The sequence below is a fragment of the Ptychodera flava genome, chromosome 13 (genome assembly GCF_041260155.1).
Source record: "Ptychodera flava strain L36383 chromosome 13, AS_Pfla_20210202, whole genome shotgun sequence".
Taxonomy (NCBI): Eukaryota; Metazoa; Hemichordata; class Enteropneusta; family Ptychoderidae; genus Ptychodera; species Ptychodera flava.
In genome coordinates this window covers 24,135,801-24,152,199 of record NC_091940.1, presented here as the reverse complement: position 1 = coordinate 24,152,199, position 16,399 = coordinate 24,135,801, and the positions used below count along the sequence as shown (strand labels likewise).

Here is a 16,399-nt window from a genome sequence, read left to right as displayed (position 1 = left end):
ACTAGAGAAATTAACACATACCCGGTAGATCATCCTACGATATGACAGAGACAGAAATACATGTTATGCTGTATAAAAGCTTGTTAGGAGGTTTTATTTACCATTAAAATATCTGTATTACATTGTAAAAGAGTGATACACAATCAACCAAGTGTTCTTACATATGCAGGCCTTGGAAAAAACTAACATATATTTTCCTTAATTACAAAGGTTACAAATGCAATGTAATTTGAACTACTGGAGGAATCAATTAAATCTTACATACATGAGGAAGTTTCAAGTATACATGTACATCAGTGTACAGCTGATTGGGGATGAGATCATTATCCCATGTAAATCAGCATGCAGTATTGTGATAAAAGTCTTTACTGTGTAACAAGAGAATTTCACAATACACAGCTTTAATACTTGGCTGCATATTTTTACAGGCATACCAATGGGAACATAAAGCCTAAGACTGACCATTGTACATAATCTGAAATATTCTGAGGAAAATGATGCATCATACCTATAGCTGCATAAAACAGGTTCACAAAGTTTTCTATTCTCAAATATGTTGCTTTTAACCAACTGAACTGGGGCCACTAGACCTATTCAAAGTATTGGTTGTTATGTTGTAAAGTTGGTTGTAAAGTGACCTAGTGACTGACAGAGCCATGCTGTGGAGTCCAGAGAATAACTATGTGTGACAAATTTGTTGGTATAGTACCTGTCGGTTTCAGTGAGTGTTTTTCCAAGGATTTGGAAAGGTGGGACACTGTGATCTATGATGGTTAATAGTGGGGGGGGGGGGGGTGTCACTGAGTGAGTGAAGCACAGCAAAGTCACTGAGGAAGAAATGTAGTGGAGGGCTTTTTCCAATTGACAATTGATGTCATGAATACATTCATTTCTAAACAACATGGAAACTGTCTTTTAATGGTTTGTGACATATTGGTAGCATTAAAAGTTCTCATTTGTAAGCAAGTGAATGGCAGCGGATAGAGCTCAACTAGTACTGTGTTATGTAGAGTGTAGAGACTATTTCTGACACTTATTGATGAAGAGGGTGGAAATCTTTGCTAGCTCATTTCAGGACAGCTGTAAAAATTCACAATGTCACATTAAGATCATCCCTAAGAACATGTCTGCCAAATATCAAAGCTATCAGATGAGTAACTTTTGAAACACAAATATTTTGAACAAAAATGGCAAAAATTGACCAAAAAATACGAAAATTGAAGATTTCATCAAATTTCAATATATCACACTAAGACAACCCCTAGGAACCTGTATACCTAATATCAAAGGCATCAGACAAGTACTTTTTGAGAAACACATTTTTTGACCAAAAATGGCAAAAATAGCACCAAAAAACAAAATTGCAGATTTCGTCATATATTCAATATATCATATTAAGTTTATCTGTAGGAACCTGTATACCAAATATCAAAGCTGTCAGATGAGCGGTTTTGATGAAATAAAGTTTTTTGACCAAAAATGACAAAAAAATTCCTTAAAAATACAGATTTGCACATATCATCACAATTTGAACAAATCTAAGTTGGGCTATCCCTTGGGATCTGTATATTAAATAATAAAGCTGTCTGACCAGCGGTTATGAAGAAGAAGATTTTTTACCAAAAACGCCTTTTTGGCACTAATTTGGATATTTTCAACAAGATCAAAAAATTGAAAAAATCGGTTTCTCAAAATCATATAAATCATCTACACAACAAATATCAAATCAGTAAGTATGGCGGTTCTCAAGATATTTGAGAGGACGGACGCCTCACAATTAGACATACATACATAAAGACAGACGCCGGACGGATACCCATCCCAATAGCTTCTATAGACTATAGTAGCTAAAAATAAGCTCATTCACACTAACTGCAGAGCTAAAATAGAATTTAATCATTTGATTCCATGTCTGTTCTTTTTAAAGTTATATTCCTTGAATACAAGTAAACAAGTACTGATAACATATATACTTGTAAATATCTATTTTTCATAAGCTTGTCAGACTGCTAAAGGTGTGCTTGTGATTTTCTGATAACATGAATTTTTACTTATTGCAAGCAATAGTTTTGATCTCCAAAGCAAGTTTCAGATGTAGTTTTGAGCTTTTGCTCTTGATAATGGAATGGGACTTCATGTACTGTATTCACGAGTTAGTCCAATTTGCAATAATCTGCAACATAAATCTCTGTACCCTGTCCACAAGTTGACATTGCCTGAAATCCATATCGCACAAGCTTGAAGATATATCTCCTTGGAAGCCATCATTGTTTACAGCCTGGGGGGGTCAGAGGAATGTGAAGGGGGTCACTCAAAATATTGATAAGGGGGGGGGTTACTCAAAATGTTGAGAGAAAGAAGGTGCAAAATGTATTGAAACATGTACCTCTCAGATTGCACCACTTCACACATCAATTTCTACAAATTTTTACTCAGTAAAATTACACATTGAAAACACCCCTGAGATTACGCCAAACTGCACCAATGCACACATCAATTTCTACAAATTTTTCCATGCAAGGGAGTATATGCAAGGGAGAGGAGCAAGCCCATCGGACACTTTCCCCATCAGCCTTCCGCATGTTCTTCAATCAGTACTTTCAAAGTCTACCCTATCAGATATCCCAGTGAGGACCTGTTATGATACCCATCCATATTAAACAATACTGTATGTAGTTGTATACTGGTTATAGTGTGACCTTTGACATCTATGTTTTGTTGTGACTTTGAATTTCATTTTGTTGGTTTCACCTTTTTCAACCGTCATGAGATAACCAATGATTATCTAGCAGGGTACACTAGGATTTGAATGGTCTTTACTATTGCTGTATTTATGTAAATTATAGAAATACATGTATTGAAATTTAAGTTTTCAAAAGTGAGTGTGGGGGGGGGGGGTCAGTCAAAATTTCCATGTAAGAGAAAGGGGGTTCTCAAATTCATCATGGTTTGGGGGGGGGCGGGTACTTGAAATTTTAGAGTTTCCGACAAAATTCCTCCAACATCCCCCCCCCCAGGCTGTAAATAATGACAGCTCCCAATGAAATTTGGGCTGCAGTGTAGCTGTATCTTTTGATGAATTTTTCACAATTTTTTTAATATCAACTCTAGTTTCTTGTTCTTCTTCTGAAAGCTTAATGGGAAACAAAGTACCTATATATATCATACATGTGCACATTGCAATGTTATTGACCAGTATATGTAAATCTGGGTCCTGATTGACATGTACACCTCTGGAGCAGAAAAAGTGATAATGGAATGTTTATAAACAATCATCACAAGTGACAATTACCTACAGGTTTGTTATTATACTACTGAGATCACCATGATACTGAGGGGAGGCATGAAATAATAATTGTGTTTTCTCAGTGCTCTGAAAGTTGAATTTTTCCTCTCTTTGAGCTGGACTACCTTAAACAGTTCAGTGTACAAGCTGCAATATGATGATGCTTAGTATTGCGGGTTATATCTGTTAAGTTGCCCACTGTTTGTCTGTGGTAGGTGTAGTGGCCTTTAGGAGTTTTTGATCCTAACATACATGTACATACAATCTGTGTGCTGAGCAGTGTAAGGGTTCACGTCTGTCCACCATACTGACTAATAGGAAATCCTCTACCAAATGGAGGTGCAATCCCACTGTCTTCATCTTGAGAAAACTGTCCCTGGTAGCTGGTTTCTTTCTTTGCGTGGTAAAATGCTGCCTTAAAGTCGGTTTTGGATTTATCTTGCTTCCTCTTCTGCATGGATATACACACCTGTTCCCTAACATAGTAATAATAATAAACTCATGGAAGACAATCATGGACCAATCATGGAACATAAAACATATAATTTCTCTTCACAAAAAGTTAGTTTATTTGTGTGTTAAATATCAAAGAATTCTTGTGTAAAAAAAACAAATAAATTTATTTTTCTCTCCGCTATATACATATTTCTCTAACGTAGACATCTCAACCACACCGTTTTCTTCTTGCTCAACCAATGTCCTGCTCAGTTTAAGAATGAGAATTGCTGTAACATGTATGCTGTGTATAGTATCTGGATGGATTAGTGTTAAGCTGATGCACCTACATAGTTGCTGCTGGCAATGTCAATTAAAATACAGAAATGTATCAGTGAACCTGTGTTTCTAATTAGTATTCTTGTAATCGTAAACATGCTAGCTATATAAAGACAATTAAAATACAGAAATGTATCAGTGAACCTGTGTTTCTAATTAGTATTCTTGTAATCGTAAACATGCTAGCTATATAAAGACAACTAATATAAAACACTTTGTGCAAGTTACAAGATACCAGTTCCAGCACATCTTTGCAACAACCACTTGTGTATATATACTTGGGAGTAAGGACTGAAAAGGAAAAAACTTACCTGTTGTTTGATCATTTCCATTCATCTTTCATTGTAAATGTCATGGCAAAGTCTATTCAAAGCCCTCCACTTTGTTCTTTATTGCTCTTTGTCAAGGCAATGGTATTTCTCATCCTTGACATTGCTGCATTCACTGCTGATCCTGAATTGTAAACAGATAGACTCATGATTACTAACTCTTTAAATGACAATGATAACCTGAATGATTAAAATACATTTGATGATGGGATGTTAATGAATTTCAAACACTCATAATGTCCTTAACCCTAATGATGATAAGCATTACACACATGTAAACATTCTAAATAAGATGACCCAGGTCTATCCACAATACAATTACTCAGCATCGCAGGTGACCCCGGTCAACCATCAACAAATACATGTACACGCTATGGAGATGATCCTGGGCAATCCAGAATACAAATACAGGTACACATTATTGAAGATGACCCAGGCCTATCCTGAATACAATTACAAATAAAGGTACAGTGTTTTTATTGAAGATGACCCAGGCCTTTCCTGAATACAATACAATAAAATACAGGTAAACATTAATTGTTGAAGATGACCCAGGCCTATCCTGAATACAATACAATAAAATACAGGTAAACATTAATTGTTGAAGATGACCCAGGCCTATCATGAATACAAATACAGATACACATTATTGAAGATGATACAGGCCTATCCTGAATACAATACAGGTACAGATTGTTTGTATTGATGATAGACATTGGTCATCTCCCATTATGTATTCTACATAGGCCTGAGTCAGCTTACATGTACATACTGTGTGCATGTATGCGTATTGTGGATTGGCCTAGGTCATCTTCCGTTGCATATATTATGTGTGTATTTTGGATATGTCTGTGCCATCTTCCATACCATGTGAATGCATTTGGATTGAGGATAGCCCTGGGACATATTCCATATCGTGTGCATGTAGGCCTGGGTCATCTTCCATACCGTGTACATGTATTTGTGGATAGGCTAGCGGTCACCTTCTGTCATGATGTGTACCAGTACTGAGTAACACTGTATTGTGGATAGGCATAGGTCATAATATTTGCATGAAGATATTGCCAGGATATTGTCCAGTTGAATGTTTACCATGCTGAACAACAAGCAGCACACTGCGACATGCTAAGTCGTGTTCGATTACAAGTAAGCAAAAACGATAATTGCACAGGTTGTCCGCAGAGTTGCAGGGTAGGACTAGTTACAAAAAATGAAAGTGTACCAGGAATAGTTTGCTGAATTTCCATGGCTAGTGTTTGAATAAGAGACGAATCAGTTTTTTTTTTCTGTAAGACATCAAGTGGCCATTATAGGAAAAAATTGTGAGACTGGAACGAGAGTGACGCTTTCTCACAATTGGTGAGAATCTCTTAATTGCCATTCTCACTGCTATCGGTGAGAATAGTTTAATTCTCACCATTGAGCACTGAGAAATGCACTTCTTGATGAGATAATAGATTCTCACCGATGGGAATGGAAATTCTCTCTAAGCACTGTGAGAATGGTAATTTTTACAGTGAGAATCAACCAGACTAATCATTCACTGGTGAGAATCAACCAGACTCATTGTTCACTTGCGAGAATTAACCACATTGTTTCACACCAGTGAACAAGTCTGATTCTCACCAATGAATGGTGAGTCTGGTTCATTCTCAGCTTAAAAATTACCATTCTCACAGTGCTTAGTGAGAATTTCCATTCTAACTGGTGAGAATCTATTATCTCACCAAAGAGTACATTTCTCACTACTCATCGGTGAGAACTTTTGAATTCTCACTGGTAGCTGTGAGAATTGACAAGAGATTCTCACAAATTGCAGGAAAGCGTCACTTTCTCTCTCCAGTCTCGCAATTTATTCCTATACACCCAGTTTGATTTGAAATTAAAGCATTCATTGTTTGGACTACCAATAGAAAGAGGCGACTGTTTACACCTAGTGTACAAAATGTGATTATCTGCAGTACACCTTCTCAAAGTGAACAGTTGGTTTAAAAATTAGACTCTGTGATTGGAGAACTGAAAGCACTTGATGACTGAGGCAGAAGGGAAAGGGTAGAAAGGAAACATCTTGAAGTTACCCTGTAAATAATGCAATACTTATGATACGTCTTGATACATTTACAAAAGTGCAAGTCACATAAGTGTGAAGCACACGGGAAATAAAATTTGTTGTGAATCCTATAAAGAAAGCAGTTTGTTCCATAAAAAATAGTTGTTTATTTTCATTGCCACTAGCTATCTGTGGTTCAGGATGGTCCTACTTAAATTTGAAAATCACAAATGTCCCATGGACCTGGTAAGTATTACTTTGAATGGAAATGATTATGGGACCAGTTTAATGTCATATTGTTACTGTAGCAACTGATAGGACCTGAGTATACAGCTGTCAGTTGGCCAAAATCACAGATGAAATTATATGTAATTTGGATGGCTATAGTTCTAGCTAGTCAACGTTGGTCTCAATTAGCCAGAATGGCTTAGTGGTAAATTTAGCCCGTGGAAACACTGAACAGGATATATGTAAGTACAAACCTGTGCCACAGCAAGGACCCACTGCCTTAGGAAAGTAAATATATTGATGAAAAACTCCCTCAATTCCATGGGTTTTTGCACTGCATTGATGACAACACCACCATCTCTGTTCAGTGTTGGCTGTTTGCATAGCCACACACTGTGTATTTGCTTTGCAATGGAGGATGGTATTTTCACCATGTTGTTTTTCACCAGGTTGTCAGACCAGTATCCAATGACAATGGGACGCACTGCCTCAGTAAGGGATCTCGAATCTGACTGGGTGAAAAGAAACATTAACAAGGATGTAATGTAAATATTATCTCCTGCACATTGCTGAAATTACTTTACACATCAGTTCATCCTAAAACATGGCTTTTTATATTCATTAAGATAAGAAAACTTGATTGTTTATGACTTCTGTAATTTTAATTAAACCTTTCATCACTGGTATAACTTTGCACCAAACCCATTGTAATCACTGATGATTGTGCACCTTTTTAAAGAAAACTATAATGTAGGTCAAGACGTGCATTCAAGCAAGTAGCAATAAATTCATTTATACATTTATTTCAAGGGAAGACCTGGAACAGGCTCCATAAAATATACATAAAAATATGAATGCATGAAGTACAATAAAACAATAAACAACACACAACAAACTATGTGAAACTATTAAAAATATGTACAAATTTAGGCATGACATTCTGACCAGGCATCTGAAACTTTGACAAGATAATGTGTTGTCAATGGCAGGGTTGGAAATGCACACATCAAAGTAGCCATACATCTTTGAAGAGCCAAGTACCTAAAACCATTGAGTTTTATACTGTGAGTCTAAAAAACAGTGCGAGTTCTAGTATTTGTAGTTTACTGAGGAACATCAAAATTAACATGAAACATGATTGGGGACAATCATACATATTATTAAAATATTCATATAAAAATATAGTATATAAAAACAATCTTCGATGATAAAGAGGCTAAAGGTTAAAACGCTTGCAGAATTCTTCATAATTATTTCAGCTGTTAGGATGCTATGTTTGAAACAAAGGAACTTCATGAATTTCATTTGCTCAATTTTTTCCTGTTGATTTTTTTGCCAAGGAGACTACAGTAGTACTGAGTACAGACACATATTCTAAAATACTTACATGTATTATATAAGTTATGTACAGAGCGTCAAGGGAGTTGATGTTGAAGAAAGAACTACAACTCCGCCAAATATAACCGAGCATGCGAAAATCTTAACTGATAATGAACAAGATGTGCAGGAAATTAAAAATAAAAAATGACTAAAAATTTAAAACAAATCTTACCTGATGAAGGATTTGTAAAAGATCAGTTGTCAATCTTTTGATTCTTGTTCCTTCTACGTTCCACATACATATACCTCTGAGGCTTTACTACCAGGTTACATGAGGTATACTAACAGCTGTAGACAAATGTCAATGAATACAATTAGAATCTTGAGATAGTCCTATTTCTCACTGTCTGTACAATGGATACTCAACTTTATAATCATGGATATGTGTCAAAAGATTAGTAAAATCATATACTCATTCATTATGTATTACCATGCCACAAATACACAGTAATCATGGTTTGCTTTTATGTCCGTGAATATGAATAATAATGCTAACATTGAAACTTTTCAGCAAAAATGTAAATAGTCAATTGTACAACGATCATAATCAATCACAAAAACAAAATGAAGTGCTTGTGGGCCAAATTATACACTTTTTAAAAAATCTCCAGATTTGCCAAATTTTTAGGGTGGGCATGACTGTGCATCAATGCTTATTACATGCCTTGATGTGGGTGCAAATCAGTGAATTGATTTGAAAGGAACATCCGGGGAGTTAGCGGGTCGGTGAACATAATGTACTGACCGGTTTTAATGGTTACCCGGGCAAGTGAAGCCCTTCAACGTTTTTAACATCCAAGTAGACACTTAATGATAGATGTAAAATATACATGTGCACACTTCTATTTTGACTTTTGTTAAAATCCTTTCGATGCTGGTCGATAATGGTAAAATTGTTTGAAAATGTCCTGCATATATACGCATGTAACTAAATGTGATACAGCATTTATAACCATGAAGATATTGTTGCCTGAATACATGGGTTTATGTGCCCTCGCAGCAGGTTGATAATATCATGGAAATAACAGACTCTGCTCTGACCATTAATATTTATCTATAGGCTTTGGCAAGACTGAAAGCCAAAATAAGCATGCTCGCCAAGCCTTGTTAATTTTGGACTTTCCTCTTGCCCTTGGCCATAAATTAATGATAATGGTCAGGGCTTCTCCCATTTTTTCTATTAATTTCATTTATTAAGGGTTAAAATAAGTGTGATAAGGCCATTTGTGTACAAGAAATTAAATTTTGGAATTTCAGCAAATGCACTTTTCATGTATGTACACAAGGCTGCCAAAGGAACAAGGAACAATTTTTTTCCAATACAAAACTGACAACATTTTTGCACTCTTTAGACTTTCGCCAAGTCTGTGGGCATGTAAATATCAAAATGAATACATTGAAGCAATGAACTTCGCAGACTGGCAGGCTAGGTGGTTGGCTGGTGCTCAGATAATGGGGTGAATGCCATTCCCTACAGACTTGTGAACCTTGCAGGGTTTCAGTAGCTATAAATAACTTATATAACATCAGGTAATAAATATGCATGACTAATCTTAATCTTAATCAAGCATAATTTTCCAACTCATTTAAAGTTGGAATAGAGAAGAATAGTGAGTATAAATATGCTTTCAGAATTTTTAAAACAGTCTGTGAATCTTTCTAAACATGGGGGATATTTTTGCCTTCCCTGGGGAATCGCAGCGGTACAATTATCATAATGAATCATGGTAATCTCCAGTCGTATGAAGTATCAGTAAATTTCACAATTGCAATCACCTTCCCTGATTTTTGTACCCATCACAGCTCTGCTCGGCTCCATACCCAAACCGGGTATTTGATTCCGCTCTTGCTGAAAAATTGTAATTTTTCAATAACATTGTTTCCAGAGAATGTTATCGTAGGAATTATAACAAAAGATGATTCATTCACTGGCAATTTTTTAGTAATTCTGGGTAAGAAATACATATATGATTGCAGAAGATGGCATAGAATACCAAGGATTCGACAATTTACAATAAGGGTATATGCAAGAAAGAATAACGGTAGAAAAACATTATTTTAAGATTCAGCGGTGAGAATAAGAACAGATTCTCACTAAGGGAAGCGTCATTTTCTCGCTCGAGTCTCACAATTTTTCCCTATGATGCTGTACGTGTTTAGGCTTACAGACCACAGACGTTCTGTTGAGTGGATAGTTTGTAAAAGTGGAGTTTCCGCTACGTTCCGACGTTCTCCTCCGTAGCCTTATCACCATTTGAAGAAAAGGCTACAGAACAGAACGTCCGAACGTAGCATAAACTACACTTTTACAAACTACCCACTCAACAGAACGTCTGTGTTACAGACAAGCTGCAGTACAGTAGCTCGCGCTCGAGGTATTTGGGTCGGACGGCAAAACGTGACCTCGAGCCACTGTGCAGTTACACACACTGCCACACCAGCAGTGCTACGCAGAGCTAAAGCGGCAGCATACTGATACCATGGAGGTAGATATACTTACGTGGAAGAGAGAACTTCACCAGTCGACGAAAATACGTGATCATCAGCTGCTCCCCTACAATGGTGAGACTTGGCTGCAGTACGATGTACGCTGAGTCGCCCCACGATGTAACAAACACAACTCATACGCGATCGCGTGGCCGCGCATTGAAGTGACTTGGGGATTCCTCGTACAGCCCCGGTCACCGGGGTGACCCAGGCCTGGGGGTGACCGGGCGTTTGTGACAATAGGGCCGCTTTACACAGGCATATCCTTCCATGACAAGCAATCAAGTACGCCATTCATGGCTTTATTTTGACAATACATCAAAGAAACTCGATGTACAAATTTTACAGAATGCTTTATAAAATATAAACCAACACTCCTAACACATTACGCTTTCAAGTGTAGTGTTAATTTAGCTTCGCTACACTTCGCGACACTTGTTCTCATTTGCATACAACTTCCCACCTCCTTTCTTGAATTAGATGTGACTAACAGTAAACAAGTAAATAAAAAATAAAAAATAGAAAAGGGTCAAAAAGATAAGCAAATAGAGAGAGTAAACAAAAACAAACAAGTAAACAATAACAAACAAGTGAAGAAGCAAAGAAGCAAATGACTGACAGATCAATTGTGAGACATCCATGAAACAGACTAGATTCACCTTGTTATAGCAATTGTATTGTACACAGTATACCTATGATGGTCCTAGACTAGTAGTTGTAGGTCTTTTATAACTGTAATTATTTTACGAAAATATTGGTCGTGGTGGATGGACTTTGACGCTTTTCTGGGGGACGTATACAAATTATACCGTAGATTAACTCCTAAACAAAACACTAGACTTTGAGTGAATCTGTTCCCGTGAAATTATGTAGTACCAGACAGAAATATCAGATATAGTGAATCGGGTGTGAATCACAATTAAGATCATTTGATTTGTCAAATAATGGCCAAATGTTTAATTAACTATCAGCTTAATATCCCAGTGGTGCCAATAGGAAATGTTATGTAAACATTTGACAAATTAACCTTTGAATGGCAAAATGTTAACTCAACTATCAGCATAATATCCAAATGACGTCAATATGAAATGTAATGTAAACATTTGGCAAATTAACCTTTGACGTGTAATCCGAGTATTTTGATGATATTCTTACTCTCTTAAATTTAAAGGATGAAAATACAACTTAAAATATCAAATGCGGTAATTCAAATTTCCACATATGTACTCAAGTTAACGTCATTGATGCCAGCAAAATAAAAATGGTATTCTCAGGTATGTTAATGCATGGGCATAGGCTTACATACATGTAAAATCAGTTTGAACATACTTTCTAATCAGACCTGGTCAGAAAATTGTGAAAATTGCCAAAAATATGTTTTGCATTTGTTTAAGTTGAAATTTATCATAATATATTACCTAAGTCAGATCACGTGACCATAATCTATTATTTTCCCGCCAAAATTGTATATTGCAAATACCTGAATATTCCAACCGTTAAACATCAAAATATTTAAAATATTGTGACCAATTAATGTAAAATGGGATAGGAACTTGTGTAAGAACTAGTGGCAGATGCAAAATTATTGAATTTTGAATAACATTTCTTCACAAAAAACAACAAATACAATATTTTTGACGTTTTACATGAATATTTTGAATATCAGAAAGAAGTATAGATAGAGTTTCATGAGCGCTTGTTTCCAAAAGTGCAGAGAAAATCAAGAAAATTTAACGGGTTACGGTTGGAATTAATAAAGACATAAATTTGGCGGGAAAATATCAGATTTGGTCACGTGACTCAAGTCGTCAAGAGTTAGGCAGACATTAATTTAAAAAATTTGATAATTCCAGTCATTAGGCCAAATATCAATCAAATCGCGTGGTTTTTAAAGATAACTGATCATTTTCTTACTTTTGGGCTTGATGGGTACAAACACCCATGCATTAACTTACTTGAGTTTACATACATTAATGCAAATGAGTACAGAGAGTCCCTGTTGACTGAATATTTTCACGGCCTAAATGTCCATTTTCATCTACTTGAAGGGTAACATAGACAACAATGTGAACGCCACAACCTCAGCGCATGAGAATCATTTGCACTTGCTCCTGACAGTCAACTGCAGAATATCATCGTGTCAGTCAGTAAATAACTTCTGTATACCCCGCAGATTATGCAATAAGGTAGTTGCGTTGAATCGAAGTAACATAGATTATTGGTTATCAAACATTTATCATGAGAGTGTTTTTGTTGAAACCTCAAATAATACATTTTCGGATATGTCCACAAGCGGTAAAACTAATTTGAGTCAACTATGAACTATTTTGTGCAATTTTGGTCTGTGCATAAGGTACCCGGCTGAGCCAAGTTCCGTAAGTAAGTACTTCCTAAATTTGTATAAAGATGTTAATGTTGAAACCTCAAATACACATATTGTACTAAACGTGTTATCCTAAATAGATCTTAATTTGACACAGACCCATCATGCAGCAAATTTATAATCTATGTCAACTATCGTATCTTTTGTGACATATTGCCCCAAATGTATAGTGTGCAGACTAATCTATGTCTAATAGGTGAACTCTTCCCAAATCTGGTTTTGACACTGATGTCTTCGCTTGGTGCCGTACGTTGTGAGTTCAAATCGGATCGAAAATCTACCGCATTTTTGGAAGGCCAGGGAAATAGGAACTTTATGTAAATAAAGTGCAATAAATGTATATACTAAATAGATCTTTCTTTGATACAGATGGGCTGAGATCAATCATGAAGTAAATAATACTATAGGTATGTCAACTATCAAGTTTTGCGTCAAGTAACCCCTGATATATATACTAAATAGATCTTTCGTTGATACAGATCCATTATGAAGTAAATAACTGGTATGTCAACTATCAAGTTTTGCGTCAAGTAACCCCTGATATATATACTAAATAGATCTTTCGTTGATACAGATCCATTATGAAGTAAATAACTGGTATGTCAACTATCATGTTTTGCGTCAAGTAACCCCTGACGAATAAGATATAACCTTATAACCCCTGTGTCATAGGTAAACATGTCCCAAAATTTTATTAGAGGGTTGTTGATATTGACACTTCAAACAAATACTGTGCACTGTGAGTAAATTACAATCACAAAAACCCTTAAGGGAGAATTAATGGGGGATTTGAAAATATCACTGGGAGGGGCATTTGAAGGGGACTCAAAGCGGGACTCAAAACGTTTAAAAAGTGCAATTTTTAGCTTATCAACACAGCCATATTTGTGCAGTCAATATTTTGACAGTTTAAAATTGAGATGGACTTCATTTGTCGTCAATAACAATGATTAAAGTTTTTACGGACTTGACAGAAATTACAGGTGGGGAGGGGAGGCAAGTGTTTTTCAAAATGACACTGTGCGAAAAATGGTGATATAGAAATTTTTATGCGCAAAAACAGTGACCTTCCCCATGCCTGTCACAGTCCATATCAATAATATCTTAACTGACTTATGAGGTCTCCCATTTGACCTTTGAACTTTCAACGAAAACTTTTCAACCTTAACATATGATCATTTTTAAGCAACTATTCAAGTAATTTGAACAAACGTATCACATTTCACAATCTATCAAGTAATTGAAGTACAACTGGCTATTCAAAATTAAATGTTACAACGGCTGAGTGTAATATTTTCTTTGAGTTTTTAGTTTGGCTAGTAATTGTACAGAGATCACTATATGGTTTATCATGAAACGTATTTAAGCAATAATGTTCCCCTTCCGGCCCATAATGGATAAAATTAAACTTTGCACGACATAATGTACGAGGCGAAGCCGAGTACATTATGGAATGCAAAGTTTGCTTGAGTTCATTATGGGCCGGAAGGAGGCACATTATTGCCGTTATTTTATAGTTTTGGCAATGCCAGTGAATTTGTCGATGTAGAAAACGAATAAAAAAGGCAATGTAAACTGAGTTTAAAGCCAGTGGGCATCGTCCGGCATGATCGGCCCTGAATCTGTATATTGTAAACATTTACACACACTCCACACTGCACTGTACACGCTGTTCATGGTTCAATTTGGAAATAAAAAAACGTAGGAAATGAAAAGCAATTGCATCCCTACCGTCTATATCGAACTTGGAACATCAACTTTCAATATCAAGTCATTAAAAAGGCTGAAACACATGAAATGCCAGGCATAAAGAAAACGGAATGTTCATGTATCGAAATCAACGCCTGTTGCCGCGAGCTGCATGGTACCAGCTGATCGATACGATCAGTTTATGTCGCTCTTAGGGACCGTTCAGTTTTTACGGCCGGGGGGGGGCGGCAAAATCCAGGGGGGTCATCGTAATTTTGGAATCCCCAAAGGGGGCGGTCATCGCTTTTTCAGTGGTAGGAAAGGGGAGGGGTCACCACATTTTCAAAAACATAATACCTACAATAAAGTTCACTTTATGCCATGGCCATGATCAACCCCCTTTACCGGCGGGCCGCTTTCCTAGACGATACTAGAGTCCGTCAAATCGCAAGTAAATATCCGATATATCGGAGATTTCACAGCCTCAGAGTTCTGGCCAAGCCCGACTTCCAAGGACTGACTCTAGCATCGATACTAGACGATACTAGAGTCCGTCAAATCGCAAGTAAATATCCGATATATCGGAGATTTCACAACCTCAGAGATCTGGCCCAGCCCGACTTCCAAGGACTGACTCTAGCATCGATACTAGACGATACTAGATTTCACCACCTCATCGTTCAATCTAAGTTCGATATTGTAGAGTCTAGTAGCCGTAAATATCGGATATCATATAAAAGTGCAATGTCGCGGTGTCCTCAAAGGTTGGTAGGATATATCTTTATTAGTAATACAACGAAACACCTACCCATCCCTGGGGACGGACACGTAGGCCATCCCCTGTGCTAAAGATTGCCAAAGGACGTAAAAACGAAAAAAGAAATCGTGACAAAACCAGCGCTAACATATGACAAAGACACCAAAGCTGCAAAGAAAGGTTGGTAGTATAACTCTTTGTTGGCAATAAATAAAAATAACCATAGCAAGAAGAACGTTGTCCTGAGACAAGACACCCCTACCCCTGGGGGCGGACTTTGGTGCAGTTCCCTATGATCGGACGGGGATTGCATGCTTCAAATGCAAGCCAGACAGAGCAGACGACAAGTGCATGCGGGAGGACTAAAAATTTGATAAATCGTTCAGTCAGACGTTATTATCGATATCGTGCACCATTATCAAGATTTATCGTTTTATTTATTACATGATTTACTTCCTCCTTTTTCATATTAAATGCCAAGTCTTTTATTCGTTTACAAACAAAAACCTTGTATTGTTATGCTCGCTAAGGGGTCGCAATGCTGGATAATCGGATACATTATCAGTAAATACACTGATGTTGACAAAGCTATAATACAATACTGCGTAAAAGTGATTATCATACACTTGCATCTGTAACGTATGGAGTTTCGTCGTTCAGTAAGTTTCGGTATCAGAAGACGCGGAGTCCAATAACTTTAGGTGTTATTGGACGCTACTTGACCTTTGACCTCAAAACACCTTTACGGCAACACGGGGAAAAAGAAGAGAAAATGTTACAGTTTTAGTACAAAAAATTATACTTTTAGCATTTAATACTTTACAAATCAAATCGTGATCAGTCCAAACCCTATGAATTCGAGTGAAATTATGCTGCTGTCGTACAATTTCTACCATGTGCTCTGTGCAGCGCGGGTTGAAATTTCGTTCTGTGCGCTTAGCGAATGCGCTCAACGCGTTCCCAGTCTGCTCGCGATCGCTCAGTACAGTGTACGACGAGCATCAAAAAGACACCTGAATTTCGACTTTTTTCCGAT

At 36.8% G+C, this 16,399-nt stretch overlaps 2 protein-coding genes across 4 annotated transcripts in view; both read right to left on the bottom strand.

Annotated features, from left to right (window-relative positions):
* Nucleotides 1–16,399, bottom strand: part of LOC139148518 (neuropilin-2-like) — a 64,422-nt gene that overhangs the window by 15,921 nt on the left and 32,102 nt on the right. The window lies entirely within an intron of this gene.
* On the bottom strand, nt 1,874–10,637 carry LOC139147888 (uncharacterized). 3 transcript variants are annotated; one of them, XM_070719100.1, is made up of 6 exons: nt 10,548–10,637; nt 8,220–8,335; nt 6,922–7,179; nt 4,372–4,513; nt 3,036–3,762; nt 1,874–2,278 (listed from the first exon to the last, which is right to left on the bottom strand). In XM_070719100.1, exons 2-4 carry the CDS (start codon nt 8,283–8,285, stop codon nt 4,502–4,504), a joined length of 336 nt encoding a protein of 111 aa, XP_070575201.1. In that variant the 5' UTR covers nt 8,286–8,335; nt 10,548–10,637; the 3' UTR covers nt 1,874–2,278; nt 3,036–3,762; nt 4,372–4,501. The 3 variants fall into 3 exon arrangements, with proteins under 3 accessions (XP_070575201.1, XP_070575199.1, XP_070575200.1); XM_070719098.1 differs by lacking the exons at nt 1,874–2,278; nt 3,036–3,762; nt 4,372–4,513 and adding an exon at nt 6,266–6,468; XM_070719099.1 differs by lacking the exons at nt 1,874–2,278; nt 3,036–3,762; nt 4,372–4,513 and adding an exon at nt 6,272–6,422.